This window comes from Eurytemora carolleeae, unplaced genomic scaffold (assembly GCF_000591075.1).
Source record: "Eurytemora carolleeae unplaced genomic scaffold, Eaff_2.0 scaffold1028, whole genome shotgun sequence".
NCBI classification, from domain to species: Eukaryota; Metazoa; Arthropoda; class Copepoda; order Calanoida; family Temoridae; genus Eurytemora; species Eurytemora carolleeae.
In genome coordinates this window covers 159,604-176,346 of record NW_019397130.1, presented here as the reverse complement: position 1 = coordinate 176,346, position 16,743 = coordinate 159,604, and the positions used below count along the sequence as shown (strand labels likewise).

General features: G+C 33.8%; 2 protein-coding genes across 2 annotated transcripts in view; both read left to right on the top strand.

Moving 5' to 3' along the window:
- LOC111712181 (2-(3-amino-3-carboxypropyl)histidine synthase subunit 1) overlaps positions 1-2,305 on the top strand; it is a 16,976-nt gene extending 14,671 nt beyond the window's left edge. Inside the window, exons 17-21 of the mRNA XM_023486727.1 lie at positions 67-113; positions 933-1,034; positions 1,210-1,311; positions 1,804-1,902; positions 2,191-2,305. Of these exons, the coding sequence (XP_023342495.1) occupies positions 67-113; positions 933-1,034; positions 1,210-1,311; positions 1,804-1,902; positions 2,191-2,238 (398 nt within the window). The 3' untranslated portion in view covers positions 2,239-2,305. The remainder of the gene's footprint in view (positions 1-66; positions 114-932; positions 1,035-1,209; positions 1,312-1,803; positions 1,903-2,190) is intronic.
- The window catches only part of LOC111712180 (vacuolar protein sorting-associated protein 13D), a 119,976-nt gene continuing 105,528 nt past the window's right edge, over positions 2,296-16,743 (top strand). Inside the window, exons 1-19 of the mRNA XM_023486726.1 lie at positions 2,296-2,347; positions 2,766-2,862; positions 3,436-3,504; positions 3,635-3,694; positions 5,065-5,220; positions 5,447-5,537; positions 6,915-6,973; positions 7,248-7,330; positions 8,318-8,355; positions 8,485-8,631; positions 9,633-9,708; positions 10,689-10,800; positions 12,054-12,127; positions 12,286-12,457; positions 12,682-12,836; positions 13,230-13,310; positions 14,297-14,381; positions 16,170-16,238; positions 16,660-16,740. Coding sequence (XP_023342494.1) covers positions 2,767-2,862; positions 3,436-3,504; positions 3,635-3,694; positions 5,065-5,220; positions 5,447-5,537; positions 6,915-6,973; positions 7,248-7,330; positions 8,318-8,355; positions 8,485-8,631; positions 9,633-9,708; positions 10,689-10,800; positions 12,054-12,127; positions 12,286-12,457; positions 12,682-12,836; positions 13,230-13,310; positions 14,297-14,381; positions 16,170-16,238; positions 16,660-16,740 — 1,704 coding nt within the window. The 5' untranslated portion in view covers positions 2,296-2,347; position 2,766. The remainder of the gene's footprint in view (positions 2,348-2,765; positions 2,863-3,435; positions 3,505-3,634; positions 3,695-5,064; positions 5,221-5,446; positions 5,538-6,914; positions 6,974-7,247; positions 7,331-8,317; positions 8,356-8,484; positions 8,632-9,632; positions 9,709-10,688; positions 10,801-12,053; positions 12,128-12,285; positions 12,458-12,681; positions 12,837-13,229; positions 13,311-14,296; positions 14,382-16,169; positions 16,239-16,659; positions 16,741-16,743) is intronic.

Genomic DNA, 16,743 nt, shown 5'->3' with positions numbered 1-16,743 from the left:
ATACACATGTCTAAAATATTAAATCGATTTTTTTCCCAGGAAATTTTTAAAATTTTTTTATTTTAGGTACTCTTGGAAGACAAGGGAATCCTAATATTTTATATCATCTAAAGGTAAATCCTTTGTTTGTTATAATAAAATTATTGGGATTATTGGTAATAGGCTTACAGTACTTTATCACAAAAATATAATTCATTTTTTTCTCAAATTCAAAATGTCCCGAGTCCAAAATTTTGTGTTGTAAATCACCGGATGAAAGGGTTCAATCAATCAATCAATCAATCAAATCATTTTCAAATTAAACAAAGTAAAACATAGAAATATTATTGAAATTACTGGAGCAGGNGGCAAAGCTCCCCATGTTGTCCTTTTTGAAATTTTTTTTTGAATATTAAAACGATTGAAGACGCGCAAAATTACACATGATGACAAATATATAATAATGGTGTGGTTTGATTTATTTAGAAAATCAAAGATTTTACAATTAGTGAATTTTAGAAGAATTTAGAAATTTAGAAAAAGATGTAAAAATTGGATGACATCAATCATATTTCAATAGCTACGATTTTAAAACTAATTATATTGAATTTAAAATATTCATTTCTCTTAAAAATTTCAGTTCATAGGATATCGATATCAAACGTTTTAGATTAGTGCTATTTGACCCATAACGTTTTGACCTCTTGTTATACTTCCTAATTTAATAGGGAAGTAGCATGTTACGGGAGTTTTGAGAGGATGTTTTTTAAGAAGTTTAAACCCCTGAAGTTTCTTAATAATAAACTTGGTCTATATCTTCGGCCCTTTAGTCCTTGATTATTTATAGTTAGCAAACTGTGAATTTCTTGTGTATTTTTTGTATTTTTCCCGCGGATTTCAACTTCTTTGTGAATTGAAGGAAGACGATATTTGACACTACGTATAATGTTTAGGCCAAGTGTGAGAAGGCTGGGAAGGAAGTTGTAACTATTCTTCTATCAGAAATATTTCCACAGAAGCTGAGTTTAATGCCGGAAGTAGGGGCCTGGATTCAGGTAAGGGGCTGAGGCTTTAAGTTTTATAATTTTTAAATAGTGCTTCCTTATTGGAACCTCCAGTTTAACAAAAGATCAAAACTTTAATTTGCGTATTTTCTCATCCTCTAGTTTCCCCTAAACACCCTCCCCCCCAGAAAAGTTGTATATCGGCTAAAACCTAAAATTTGTTCAGATAGCCTGTCCCCGGCTGTCGATAGACTGGGGTCTAGCGTTTAAATCTCCAATATTATCTCCTTATGAGGCTGCAGTAGCTCTTGAAGAGATACCCTGGCAGGTACATATTGATTGATTGGCATTGGTTAAAATGAATGATTGATTGATTGGTTACTGAATGAGTGTTTGATTGATTGATTTATTACTGATTAATTGATAATTGATTGATTTAATTGATTTACAGAATTATTATTGATTGATAGATGAATTGATAAACTAATTGGTAAAATACATGGATTTGCAACATCGTGATCGATTGCTATTCTGAAGCTTTAGTTAACAATTGAGTTATTTTGTAATTCTGTTTGATTGATTGATTGATAAATGGAATTTCTCTTATTTATTTAGAAAGAAGTTCACTGATTGATTGATTATTAATTATCTCATATTTATTTCTCATATTTATTTAAAATTAGATTTACTGCTTGATTGATTGAATCTCTCCTATTTATTTAGAAAGAGTTTTACAGATTCATTGATTGATTTATTTTCTAATATTTATTTAGAGAGAGGTTTACTTATTGATTGATTGATTCTCTCATATTTTATTTAGATAGAGGTTTATCCGATGGATTTCTACGCCAACGAAAGTCTGGGACCCTGGACACCAAACCATAAACCTGTCATTGATATTCTCAACCCTAAACCTCAGGGATAAATCTAAATATTTATCTTATTTTATACCGCCATTTTAATTTTTCATCATCTTGTTCAAAACCTCTATTTTAAATGTTCTCTGTCTTGTTCTATACCGTCATTCTATTTTTCTCCATTTTGTTTTAAACCGCCATTTTTTTTCTTGTTCAAAACCTCCATTTTGATTTTTATTTGTCTTATAAACCGGTATTTTCTCCGTTTTGTCTAAAATTTTAAATCGTCATTTTGTTTTTTTCGTAAAAGCAAATCTGAAACGGGGATGTTAAAGATTTATTTGTGGCAGGAGAAAGTGTGTTGCGGAAATAAAGATTGCGACAAAAAGAAATATTAGAAATGTTATTTTATGAATTATTATCTATTTTTTATATACATAACAAAATTCCTTTCTACTTTCAGAATAATTATGTGATACAAATTGTGATATAAAAAAGATTAATAAGGTAAGGATGAATCAAGTAAACAAATGTACACTATCATAGTTATGTAGTATGTACAGAGGAACCGTACTGCAATGTTTTGGTTGAGCCATGAAACACGACGGCTTAAAATCTGTCTTGGAGTTTTAAAACAATTTTCGACATTCCTTTGATCGATCTTATTTAACAAGTATGAATATCTTTAATCAAAAAATGAATCGCCAAAAATCGGATCCAATTGAGCGCCGGCTCAGATCTCAAAACACTGAATACAATTTCAAGAAGAACCAACTTTGTTTGAGCCGCGTCTCAAATACTTAGTTTAAATTCGGCCTCGGATATTAAGAATATTGTTCAGATTTCAATTATTTTAACAAATGATTGTCGCAAATAATTTCAAAGATGAACGCGATCTTAAAGTTGGCTATTAGTCTTTTGTTAGAATGTTGGAGGGGCTGGTCACCTGGTTCCTCAACAACTACTTAGGGAAGTATCTGGAGAATGTGGATACTCATCAGCTGTCCATTAGTTTATTGCAGGTATTTGTTAGGGTGTTCGTTTGTTTGTTTATTGATTATTCCTTCATTTGTTCATTTTTGCATTTATTTATTCGTTCATTTAAGTTCATTTGTTTATTAGCAAATTTTTTCGTTTTTTCATAGGTTCATTTGTTCATTATTCATTCACTCATTTGTTCGTTTATTCGTTCATTCGTTCATCCGTTCATTCGTTCATCCTTCCTTTTGTTCGTCCATCCATTTGTTTATCCGTTCATTCGTTCATCCGTTCATTTGTTCATATGTTTATTTGTTCATATGTGCATTTGCTCATATGTTCATTCGTTCATATTTTAATTTGTTCATATGTTCATTCGTTCATATGTTCATTCGTTCAGATGTTCATTCGTTCATATGTTCATTAGTTTATATGTTCATTCGTTCATATTTTTATTCGCTCATATGTTCATTCATTCTTTCGTTCATCCATTCATTTGTTCATATGTTCATTCGTTCATATGTTTATCCTTCCTTCTATCCTATACAACCATACTTCCTTCCTTCTATCCGTTCAAATGTTCATCCGTTCATTCATATGCAAATTTATCTATTTAGGGTGAGGTTGATCTACAGAATGTTCCCTTCAGAAAAGATGCCCTCCGCTTTATTGAACCGAGTCTTGAGGTAATATTTTCCCCCTTCTTCCCTAACTTTTCTTTCTCCCCCCCCACCNCTAAAAATTCTCAGAAAAATTCACTTGATTTATTTTATTAGATATTTACTAATTATATTTAATTGTTTTACGCTTTTTCAGGTAAAAAGTGGGATAGTTGGACATATAAAGCTTACTATTCCAGTCTCGAGGCTTAGGTCAGTTCGTTCCTTTACTCTTAACTGTAAGTGTAATTTCAAGTGACCCTTCATGCAAAGAGGACAATGCCCGATTCATAATCTTATAATTTTAAAGTATGGTTTCTTTTTAAAGTGACATTTTTTTGCGGGAAAACATATAGAAATAAACAGAATTGAACAATTTAAAGCTAGAAAAACGACAATATCTTTCACATATCAAATAAAGTTGTCAAGGGTACCGTTTTCCATCTTTGAATGGAGGTTCACTTGAAAGTACGCTTAGAGTCCCTTTAAGTATATATTTATTAGTCATTTATTATTCACGTATTCATTTTTTATCAATTAATTCAATCATATTTATTGATTCTTTTATTCACGTTTTAATGTATTTTTGCTACTTAATTTCCAATTGACACCGATATTTCCGATTGACGCCGATATCTCCGATTATCGCCGATTGACGCCGATATCTCCGATTGACACCGATATCTCCGATTGACACCGATATCTCCTATTAACAACGATGTCTCTGATTGACACCAATATCTCCTATTGACACAGATATTTCCGATTGACACCAATATTTCCGATGCCACCGATAGCTCCGATTGACACCGATCTTTCCGATTGACACCGATATTTTCGATTGACACTGATATCTTTGATTGACACCGATATATCCGATTGACACCAATATTTCCGATTGCCACTGATATCTCCGATTGACACCGATATTTCCGATTGACACCGATATTTTCGATTGACACTGATATCTTTCATTGACACCAATATTTCTGATTTACACCAATATTTCGGATTGCCACTGATATCTCCGATTGACACCGATATTTCCGATTGACAAAGATTGACACCAATATCTCCGCTTGACACCGATATCTCTGATTGATACCGATTTCTCCAATTGACACCAATATTTTCGATTGACACCCATATCTCCGATTGACACCCATATTTCCGGTTGACACCAATATTTCCGATTGACACCAATATTTCCGATTGACACCGATATCTCCGATTGACACCGATATCTTCGATTGACACCGTGCTACTTCATAGACAACTATGCAAGCATGGTGTCAGTCAGTTCCACTATTGGGAAACCAATTTTGAGGTTTATACAATAATCTCTGCACAGAAACATCGGATGGAAATGAGAATAGTTCAATCAATCAGTATTTTGATACTAATTCTACCTTAAAATATAACTTAAAGAAATACTTAATATTTATTCTACGCTCAAATGGTATCCATCTCTCTATCTATCCATCTATCCATCTATCCATCTATCCATCTATCCATCCATCCATCTATCCATCTATTCATCCTTTCATCTATCCATCTATCCATCTATTCATCTATCCATCTATCTAGGTCCAGGTTGAGAGTAAGCTCCAGGTCCTGGATGGTATAGAATCTGACTGGAGAGCTGCTCATGAGAGTCCCTCCTCCTCCTCCTACTATCCTGCATACTCATCCTGGATAAACTTCGGGGAGTCATACATAGGGACCATACTAGAGAACCTGCAGGTATAGAAGAAAAATCCAAGAAAAATGGATAATGAAAATAAAAAACAATTTCCTAGTTTAAAAGATATACTGCTTTTGTATGGGCTGTCAGTCTAATTATACTAATTATATCAGATTTATTCTCAGTTAAGTGTAAATTTAGATAGAAAGTTGATTTTTGATATAGGGGGGGGGGATCCAGGCAGAATTTTCATAGAGTTATCAGTTTACTTTTACTTTTGTTAAGATCCATATCCGTGATGTTCATGTTCGATATGAAGACGACATTTCCCAACCCGGTCACGTGCATGCAGCAGGGTTTATCCTTAAATCCCTCGGTAAGCGTAACCTTTTTTTCAAAATTCAATCTTTACTTATTATTTTTTTTGTAAATTTGGTCTGGCAAACTTTTAGTGTTTCCCGAGCATTTTTTTTGTACATTTGGTCTGGCAAACTTTTAGTGTTTCCAGAGCATTTTTTTGTACATTTTGATCTGGCAAACTTTTAGTGTTCCCCAAGCATTTTTTTGTACATTTTGGTCTGGCAAACTTTTAGTGTTTCCCGAGCATTTTTTTGTACATTTTGATCTGGCAAACTTTTAGTGTTTCCCGAGCATTTTTTTGTACATTTTGGTCTGGCAAACTTTTAGTGTTCCCCAAGCATTTTTTTGTATATTTTGATCTGGCAAACTTTTAGTGTTCCCCAAGCATTTTTTTGTACATTTTGATCTGGCAAACTTTTTGTGTTCCCCAAGCATTTTTTTTGTACATTTTGGTCTGGCAAACTTTTAGTGTTTCCAGAGGATTTTTTTGTTGAAATAATTTAAAGAAATTCAGTTACAGTGGATCTGAACGGGACTATAAGCGTAATTTCAAGTGACCCTCCATGCAAAGATGGCAATGTCCGATTCACAATGGTACCCTCAAAAGCGTTGTCTGGTCAAATATGAATTAGACATCAATGATTCTGAATTTTCTCTACAAGAGTTACTTGCGCATTTCTACTGCTGAAAGTTATATAGAAATTGTTAGAATTAAACACTTTGAAACCTAGAAAAACAACAATATCTTTCATATTATTGATCAGATAAAGGTTTCAAGGGTACCGTTGTGAGTCGGGCATTGCCATCTTTGCATAGGGGGTTACTTGAAATTATGTTTACAGTCCCTTAAATTATTGGTAAAAATACAGAAAGCTTTGCACCGGGTCAAGTGGTGGTCTTGTCTTCAATTATAATTATTTTTTACTATTGTAACTTAAAAATAACAAAATCAGCAGTCTTAATGTAAATAGAATTAAAATATTATCTTTTATTTGGCAATTGAATAAATTTGCTTTGTTTGGCTCATTGTTATTGCTTGAACAATATTACAATTTAAAGTGTTATTTACTTGAGGTCGGAGTTAATGAGTAGCTGAATTAGGAAGATAGTTGAACCTAGTACCCGCTCACATTGAACTACCTGGGTAGTTCGTTGAACAAGTCATTATTTTTCGAATAAATTAAATCTTTATTTGGGAGAATTTTTTGCGAGTCACCCTAATTGTATCTTATGTCTTATAATGTGACAAACTTTGTTTATCCTTTTCAAAGAAATGCCTGAAAGCTCAAAGACCCTCTGCTCTGTCCCCTGTAGATCCAGTCGATCATGAGCATCAGCTACACTAACTGTAAACCATGCTAGAAAATCTGCTTACTGACTACAATTAATTTAGTTGCGCAAACTTGTGATGAAACGTGGTCACCGCGCTTCGTGCACAGGGATCCTGCACAGGTTAATGGAATTACTGATTGATTGATTGGTTGATTGATTGATTGAATTATTGATTGAATTGTTGACTTGTTAATTGTTTGATTTTATGATTAATTGTTTTATTAATTATCTGGTTGATTGATTGATTGATTAATTAATTGAACGATAGATTAAATGATTGGGTGATCGGTTGAATTGTTGATTGATTGACTTTTTAATCGGGTGATTTCATGATTGATTGTTTGATTGGTCATTTTCGATTTTTCGATTTATTGATTGATTGATTGCATTACAGGGACAGATGGAAGCATTCAAGATTGTTGAGATGGTGGATATGTGTGCTTACTTGGATACAGACACCAATACCTGGGATATTAAGTAGATTTATCATCCTTCTTTATTTATATATTTATATATTTATTTATTTGGTGGATATGTGTTCTTATTTGAATACAGACACNCTCAAACAATTTCTTTTCTAATCATTAAATCTTGTTATCATGATGTTTTAGTCCTTTAATATATCAAAATACTGCTAGAACTAAAAGCCTTAGCTAAAAACAGTAGGTTGCTAAGATATAGATATAAACAAGTTTGAGGTCGAGGCAAGTGTTCCCTAAATAATTGGTTTGTTTGATTACTATTCTTTATGGTTTGTTTGATTACTATTCTTTATGGTTTGTTCTGATTTTTAAAGACTTAACTTTTGTGCTATTTCTTGTTCTTGTAAGTTTGTAACTTTATTTGTTGTGTATAGTCGTAAGGTTGGATTTTATTTGTTGTGTTTAGTCGTAAGTTTCGATTTTATTTGTTGTGTTTAGTCGTAAGGTTGGATTTTATTTGTTGTGTTTAGTCGTAAGTTTCGATTTTATTTGTTGTGTTTAGTCGTAAGGTTCAATTTTATTTGTTGTGTTTAGTCGTAAGGTTGGATTTTATTTGTTGTGTTAAGTCGTAAGGTTGGATTTTATTTGATGTGTTTAGTCATAAGTTTCGATTTTATCTGTTGTGTTTAGTCGTAAGGTTCAATTTTATTTGTTGTGTTTAGTCGTAAGGTTGGATTTTATTTGTTGTGTTTAGTCGTAAGTTTCGATTTTATTTGTTGTGTTTAGTCGTAAGGTTCAATTTTATTTGTTGTGTTTAGTCGTAAGGTTGGATTTTATTTGTTGTGTTTAGTCGTAAGTTTCGATTTTATTTGTTGTGTTTAGTCGTAAGGTTCAATTTTATTTGTTGTGTTTAGTCGTAAGGTTGGATTTTATTTGTTGTGTTCAGTCGTAAGGTTGGATTTTATTTGTTGTGTTTAGTCATAAGTTTCGATTTTATTTGTTGTATTTAGTCATAAGGTTCAATTTTATTTGTTGTGTTTAGTCGTAAGGTTGGATTTTATTTGTTGTGTTTAGTCGTAAGTTTGGATTTTATTTGTTGTGTTAAGTCGTAAGGTTGGATTTTATTTGTTGTGCTTAGTCGTAAGGTTGGATTTTATTTGTTGTGTTTATTCGTAAGATTGGATTTTATTTGTTGTGTTCAGTCGTAAGGTTGGATTTTATTCGTTGTGTTCAGTCGTAAGGTTGGGAGGATTTTATTTGTTGTGTTCAGTCGTAAGGTTGGGAGGATTGTTGGAAACCTTCAGCTTAACACAATATCCGTCCAGCTTTCAGATATACAGTACCAGAGGATAATAGGTACAATAATAATAATGATAATAATGATGATAATGATAATTATGATAATAATGATAATAATAATGATAATAATGATAATGATGATAATAATGATAATAATGATAATGATAATAATAATGATAATGATAATGTAATGATCAACGTTATTCTATTGATTACAATTACAGACATTCATCTGAGGGGGGTCTGTATTGACTGTGAATTTGTATAATTTAAGAAACTTTGATGAATATTTTATCCCAAGAGTTGATAATGAATCTTTACAACGATTTCCTTTCTTTGATTTGCCTAAATGCTGGAACAGTTTAGCTCTAAATAATCCTGAAATATCAAGTATTACTAATAAACTTTCTTTCAAATCTACGATTAAAAATCATTTCTGTCAAAGAGTGAAAATTTTATTTGCAACAAACTGTTTTGTTGGTTCTTCTCTAGTTGATCGTTATTTTTAACTGCATACTCATAATTTTTCTTGTATTCTACGACAATGGATTTTTAAGTCAAGCAATTTGCAGTTTTTAAATCCTTCTTATAAAAATCGGTGCTCTGGCATTGCTTTTTTGGAAAAAGGTATTGTTAAGCGGTGGACCTTTAACTTTTGCAAATTTTTTTTGCAGCGCAAAAAAATAGAAATGCAATAGTTCCTGGCGCCTCTGTTTCTGTTTTCTGCCTACTGTCTCAAATCAAGAACCAAATGTTAATTGAGCAAATCTGACCCTGTTCCTCCACCTTTTCCAAACCCAGTCCCTCAACGTATCACATCAGTTCAGTTCTAATTAACACCACGGTAAACTGCCAGGAAACCAACCTGAAAACAGCCCTGCTATGGCTGCTCTCCTTCCGTTGAGAATTAATAAAAATCATATATGCTCAGTTTTATGCTCAATCTGTAATATTTTCAACGGAAAAATAAATGATTAGATTAGATTAGATATATGAAGAGCTGTCTGTAAAGATCATCGTCTCCTGTCCCTAAGTTATATTGGTTGCTTCTACAACAGATATGTGGAGAGCTGTCTGTAAAGAAGAGCATCTCCTGCATCAAGATCATCTTGTTCTTCTTCAGCAGAGCTGTCTGTAAAAAGCAGCGCCCCCAGTATCTGCTCCTGGAGTCCTAAGTCTGAATGGATCCTCTAGTTGCTCCAGATATTTGAAGAGCTGTCTGTAAAGATCAGCGTCTCTAATGTAAGGATGAGGCAGCATCTGATATTTTGGGTATCCTAGTTCTCCTCTGTAGCCAGGATATCCTAATAGTTCAGACAGGCTGGTACGAGAGCAATTGGTCAAGTTCTAGAGCTACAGGAGATGAATCTCTTGATGAGGTCTACAAACGATTATGGTGAACCCTTGTGGTTGTCTCTCCTAAATCAACTGGAGAGTAAAGAGAGTCCTCTGATATCCTTAGTGATGTAGAGGTTTGTCTCTCCTAATTCAGCTGGGGAGTAAAGAGAGTCCTCTGATATCCTCAGTGAGGTGGAGGTTTGTCTCTCCTAAATCAGCTGGAGAGTAAAGAGAGTCCTCTGATATCCTCAGTGATGTGGAGTTAAATGGTTACTCCCTTTTTTGGGAAAGTAAATGATTTCCGGGAGAATTAAATGAGCTTTTGGGTAAATATATTCAAAAAGGGGACAAAATTGCCAGTTTATGTCCTTTTTTTACTACCCCCCTCCCCCTCTCAAATTTTTGGAAGTCTTTAGAACCCTTGATCGGTAAAATTTAATTTTAATGTTTACTTTTATATTCAAAATTAATTGTTGATTCTGTATTAGAATAATTTATATATCTAAGATGGCGCCCAAATGTCCATGTGACTGAAAATCCTCGTAAATGGTGGAAATACGCAATTACTTGTTCTCTTCATTCCATCAGAAGGAAAAGGTAGGAAAACTGGTTTCTTACATTAAAATTTATATTATTACTAATATTAAAGGATCTAACCTTGTACTCAATAGTCAATGATAACATAATTAATTTTGGTCGACTGATTGATTGATTGATTGATTTAGTGATTGATTGAATTTGAAATTGATTGATTGATCGAATGTTGCTTGTTCTAGAGAAAGGAGTACACTGTTAAGTCTGGTATCATTAGCAAAGGACAATGTGATGTATGTGGAGGCGTTCATGAACCACCTGGAGAACCCGGCATCACAACCTGAACTTCTCAAGGTATAAAGTAACAATATTAAAGGGACTGTAAGTGTAGAAGTAACTTCAATTGACTTACCAGGTCTTAACCCTATTCCTGCTGGGGGGGGGGGTCAATTTGACCCCCCCCCTGTAGTTTTTTTTACATAACTCAAAAAGTATTGGTCTGAGGCTGTTGAATTTTCTGACTTTTCCTACATGCCCAAAGCCTTCCCTTTAGGCCTAAAACCGGGCTTTAATACTAACTGCCTGAGTCCTCAGGCACACTGCCTGAATGACTGCTTTTTCCTGTAACAAACTAAATCTTTGTTTTGACCCACTTCCACTTGTCAGATTTTGATAAAATTTAGCTTTTTGAAAAGCCTTTGACATAAGAAAACGAATTGAACAAGTTTTGCGAAAAAAAATTGCTAATATTTTGCAAACAACCTGTCAAAGGAAATTTGCACATTTTTAGTTTTTCTTGATTAAAAATCAGGTTATTTAAAATTTTGCAAAATTTTTTGCATATTTGAATTGGCATGGTTAAGGGCTTTTTGCAGATTCTAAAAGTAGAGCACAAGAGCTTTTCAATGATGTATCATTTGTCATATTTGGACATTAAACATGGATTTAGAGGGGGGGGGGGTCAACTTGACCCCCCCCCCAGCATATCCTGGTTTTGAAGTACCCCAGCAGAGATAGGGTTAAGGTGCATGTTCAATTCACAATTGAACCATATTTCCCGTTCTAGAATTCTTAAAATTAAGGATATTTTATGTAGAACGTGGTTTTAAAAATTTGAATGAAAATGTTCATTTTGAATGAATTTTGGAACATAGATGATAATCTTTTTTAAATATTAAACGCTTGCAATGCATACATAGATCACACTATGCGCGTTCTTGATCAGACAAAAGTTTAAAGGGCACTGTTGTAAATCTACAGTTAAGAAGGTCATTTAAAGTTAAATGTACAGTCTCTTTACATGTTTGTTTTCTTCTCTAATTCGTTTTTATTTTTTGATTTTGTACATGGCATAGGATTTTGGGTTTCAGTGAATGTATATTAAAAGAATTATAAAATATATTCTAGTTGACATTTATTGAGTAGATTGCAATGTCTTATCACTTCTGAATTTCAGCATTATGAAAAGTATGATTTATGACAATACACAGACATTTATAGACATTTATTTACATAGATAAATTTTTGCATAGTTAGAACACTTTTATATTGACATATGGACCTCCGTCTTTTGAATTTTAACCATATTTAATTTTATTTTTTATAAGATTGTAAAGGATCATCAAGATCAGATTCGGTCTTACGAAGAACTGAAAGCACTCAGAGAAATTGCTGTTATCAGGTAATATTCAAATAAAAACTTAATTAAAAAAAATCTGATAATTCTGCAAACTTTTTGTTACAAAATTTGTTAAAATTAATTGATCACTATACAAATGAGTAAACAACATCATATAAAGCAATAAATCATTTGAGATGTATATGAATACTTTTCTCCAGATTGAAGCGAAAGCTTGGGGAAACAACCCCGGGTTTTCTAAGTAAAAGTCCCTCTGGATCTGAAGTTGCAGAGTCCAAGGAGGCCCCTGAGGCCCCCTCTGTATTGCAGCAATGGTTCCCTCTGTACGGAGGCTGGTATGGTACACATGAAGAGGACCAGAGTCTACCTAAGGTAGACATTTTACATTGTTTTTAAAGTGATTGAGTAAATGCCAAATCGAATGGATGATTGATTTAGGTGATAATTTGAAATAAATTAATGACTAACTAGCCATTTATATGCTTAATTGCTTGATTGAAAGATTTTATGATTGCTCAATTGACTGATTGAAAAATTTAATGATTGCTTAATTGGTTGATTGAAAGATTTACTGATTGATTAATTGATTGATAAAGGTTGAGGAGTTCCTTCAGTCCTTGAAGTCCATGCGGGAGGAGTCTGAAGTGAAATCACACAAAGATGTTGTTTTCAGTCATCTAGAGGTTCATCTTGATCAAGGATCTCTTCGCCTGCTCCAACAGGGTGCCAGCCTGTTAGACTTTCAGTTCAGGTTTGGTTGATAAACTCGTATTCAGCATAAAGTTTTCTTAGTTTTAAATTGGGGTGAAATTATTTGTTGCATATTCCTTGTTCATAAGATTGCATCAATGCATAGTATGTATGCCTCCAAAACTGGAAGGAGAGCTTGTCTTTAGGACATTATTGTTATTCCACAAAGGTCTTTATAGGGCACTTCTAAGTTCCTGCATGGATAGCTATTAGCCAAGCAGGGTGGTATAATGTTAAGTTTCCTACTGGGTTAATGGAAACGTTATCCCTGGAAATGTTAGATTGGAGAGGAGCGCCGACTCCTACCTCATTGAAACCCTTGTTAACCTTAAGTAATAGCAATAGTAATGTCTGAAGCAGATATGTTTATGAGATTGATTTTTGTTTATTAAAGTGGAGTAAAGCTTGAGCATGAGAGCAGGCCAAGGGTTGGTGGGCAGATGCTTGGACTAACAGTTGGCTCTATTCTTCTCAGGTAACTTATTAACTCCTTGTCCTCTATAATCCTATGTCATTTTCATTGTTTAAGTCTGAAACTTAGCCAAGTCGATTATTAGCAATGGTTTATCTTCTTCCCAGAGCTCGTCTGGGCTAAGGTGGTAAGCTTACCATAGCAGTTGCATATATGAAATCCTTATCATTCAATATAAGCTTTGAATCCTATGCATGTTATTTGAACATTAAAGTATTGCCTGAATCTCTGGAACTCATTTACATACCATGCAAACTGTCAGTGGAATTCTCTTGTGGTGTAATCAGCTAGGTTTGGAATAAACCTTTTTTTAGTTTTAAAATGTTGTACTTGCATATTATTTACTTATTATGAATACATGAGTAATCATATTGTTAAAACTGTTTTTATCTGTTCTGGCAATGTGAGGCTGCCGGTCTGATAAATACATTGCCAACAATTCTGTCTTATTAACAAATTGCCAACACTACGGTCTGATCAACACATCTCCAATAACATTGTCACTGATATTCACATTGCAAACAATTTTGGATTTTTGGGGATTAACATTTAAGAGTTAAAACACTTTGGGTGATTTAGGGCCGTAGAAATGATTAGAACTGTTATAAACTTAAAATGCCATCTAGGGACCAAGTTACAAAGGGCTCTTTGTTCCCTCTCTTGATCTCCCCCTTGGAGATGTGTTAAATCATACTCCATTCTGCTTTGGGAAGGAGGGGTCAGGAGGATAACCATGTGGGGCAAGAGTTTAGAGTCCGAGAGTCCAGAGGGTCAGAGTCCAGAAGCCCAGAGTCAGGGAGGTCCAGCAGAGTGACCTGATTCTGAAGGGGACCAGAGTCCAGTGCCAAGTGTCCAGAGAATTCAAATCTGCCAGTCGCAGAACCAGTCCTCAAATCCCTCCAGAGAGACCAGAGTGGAGAGAGGCCAGACCAGTCATATCAGATCTGTAACTCATGGCTTTTAATTTTTTTGAAAATCCTTATTTTTAGACTGCAGGAAGCTAAGTTGAGAACTCAGGAGGAATTCACAAGGAACCTGAACCAGATGCTAGCAGGCTCTACACTAGATAAGAAGGTTGGGATACCTCAACTCTTAAAGGGACTTCAAGCGTAATTTAAATTGACCCTTCATGCAAAGATGACAAGTGTACCCTTTGTCTCGTCAAGTATGAATTAGAACTTGTGTATTTCTTGTATGGAGGGTCACTTAAAAGTATGCTCTATAACTAAAGATTTAGAAAAAATATATTTTTTAAATATGAAAATGACATTAAGCAAACTGCTACACCGTTCTAGAAGATGTATTATTATTTCAAACGGGATCTTTGACCTCAATTCTTAACATTGTCGCTGATATTCACATTGCAAACAATTTTGGCTCTTTGGGGATTAAAATTCAAGAGTTAAAACACTTTGGGTGATTGAGGGCCGGTGATATGATTAGAACTGTTATAAACTTAAAATGCCATCTAGGGACCAAGTTACAAAGGGCTCTTTGTTCCCTCTATTGATCTCCCCCCAGACAAATCAGGAGTCCCCTCTCTACTACAAACCTTCACACGTCAGGTATATTATTATTTTTGAAGGGATTTTCATTTCATGTAGTAAAACGCACTATTTTATAATAAGAAATTAATAAACTATTCCCCCCCCCCATTCATGCAAATGTTAACATATCCAAATTTTAAGGTTTACAGACCTAGCAAAGTCTTTGCAGAGCTATCTTCCACAGAGTTTAGGGGGTACTACAACAGACCAGGTGGGTTCTATGTATGATAATTTTTTCTCTATGCCTTATTTCAGCATAATATCTATTACTCACATGAGAAAATTACCAAAAATTGATCAGATATCCAGTTGGGTGTAGTTCTATAGATAAAGCAGTTATTGAAGATGGTGATAACAGAAATAATTTAGGTGAAACAACCTTTACTTGATCTTCTTCTTGAGAGGAAACCTTTTTTCTCACAGGCAGATTACAGAGTACATGTCAGGTGAAGATCATTGATCTGTTGATCGATTTGTTAGATTATTTGTTGAATAAGTGCTTGCCATTTAATTGGATAATTGGATGGTTGATCAAATTTCCCATTGATACTCTCCTCATTGATTTGTTGAAACTACTATTGATTTATTTTGATTTAAAGCCAGAGAATTATTATTTAACTGATTGATTAATTGATATTAATGCTTAGAAGTGCACCCTTGGATATAGTTTTAAACCCTGCTGTTGTCCGAAGCGTTGTTGAATTCTTCCGCCTTCCGGAGGATATCAATCAGAGTTCTGTTCTTAGTGATAGAATCAAAGCTGCAGCATTTACCAGGTATGTACTTCAAATATCTTGGTCATTATATTAATTTTATGTAGAATTGAAAAAAATGGTTTGATTAATGCTTTTTTGAGTGACGCGGCTGGATTTTTAAAATCACACTTTAAAGGCCCTAAATGTACCATTAAAAAAGTAGTTTTGCCCGGAAGAGTCAAATATGGTAGTACAGAAGAGGAAATAGTGGTGGCTCATGGCTGCCGGAAGGGAAAAAAGTTAATATGTGGCTCGGAAGAGGAAATAGTGGTGGCTCATGGCCGCCAGCCTTCCCCCGCTCGCAAGGGTAGGTCATTAGAGAATTTATTTACTATACAAAAATTCATTCTGGATTACACTGGGAACTTGGTTTCGGTGGTTGAAAATTGGTTTATCGGTCTGTTTACATTCAATTTAATTAGGCTTACCTAACCTTGGGTTTGGGATGTAATTTTAGATCTATCAGCTCTCTAGTTTTTTTATCTAGAATAACTGCTAAGAATAGGTTGCATGCAATATATGATCTATCAGCTTTAAAGTATTCACTGACAACTGATTAGGTTTGGGATGTAATGTTAGATCTATCAGCTCCCAAATTACTGATTCCTGATCAGTTTGATGATAAACAGGTAACTAAAACAACAGCAAATAACATCAAATAACACCAAACACAACCAAACACTACTAAACAATAACAAACAACAACAAACAACAACAAACAATAAAAAACACTGAACCGCATCAAACAATATTAAGTAACACCAAATATCAAGAAATACAACAACAGACAAACGACAGTCAGCATTAACAAGGAACAAAAACAAACCGCACACAACAGCAAACAACAGCAATTAACAAAAAATACAAAATACAACAAAATACAACAAAATACAACAAAATACAACAAAATACAACAAAATACAACGAACATAAAAAAACTCATCGAAGAACAACTTAAATTACAACAAATATCTTCTAAAGTCACCAAACGTCATCATACTCCAACAAACAAAATAAAATGATAATATAAAAATTAAAATAAATGTCTAGGCTGCTTTGGTTGTTATTGATTTCGGAAAGTTTCAATTGAATAATCAGGTTGGATCGGAGAACCAAGAGGCAGGAAACAAGGCA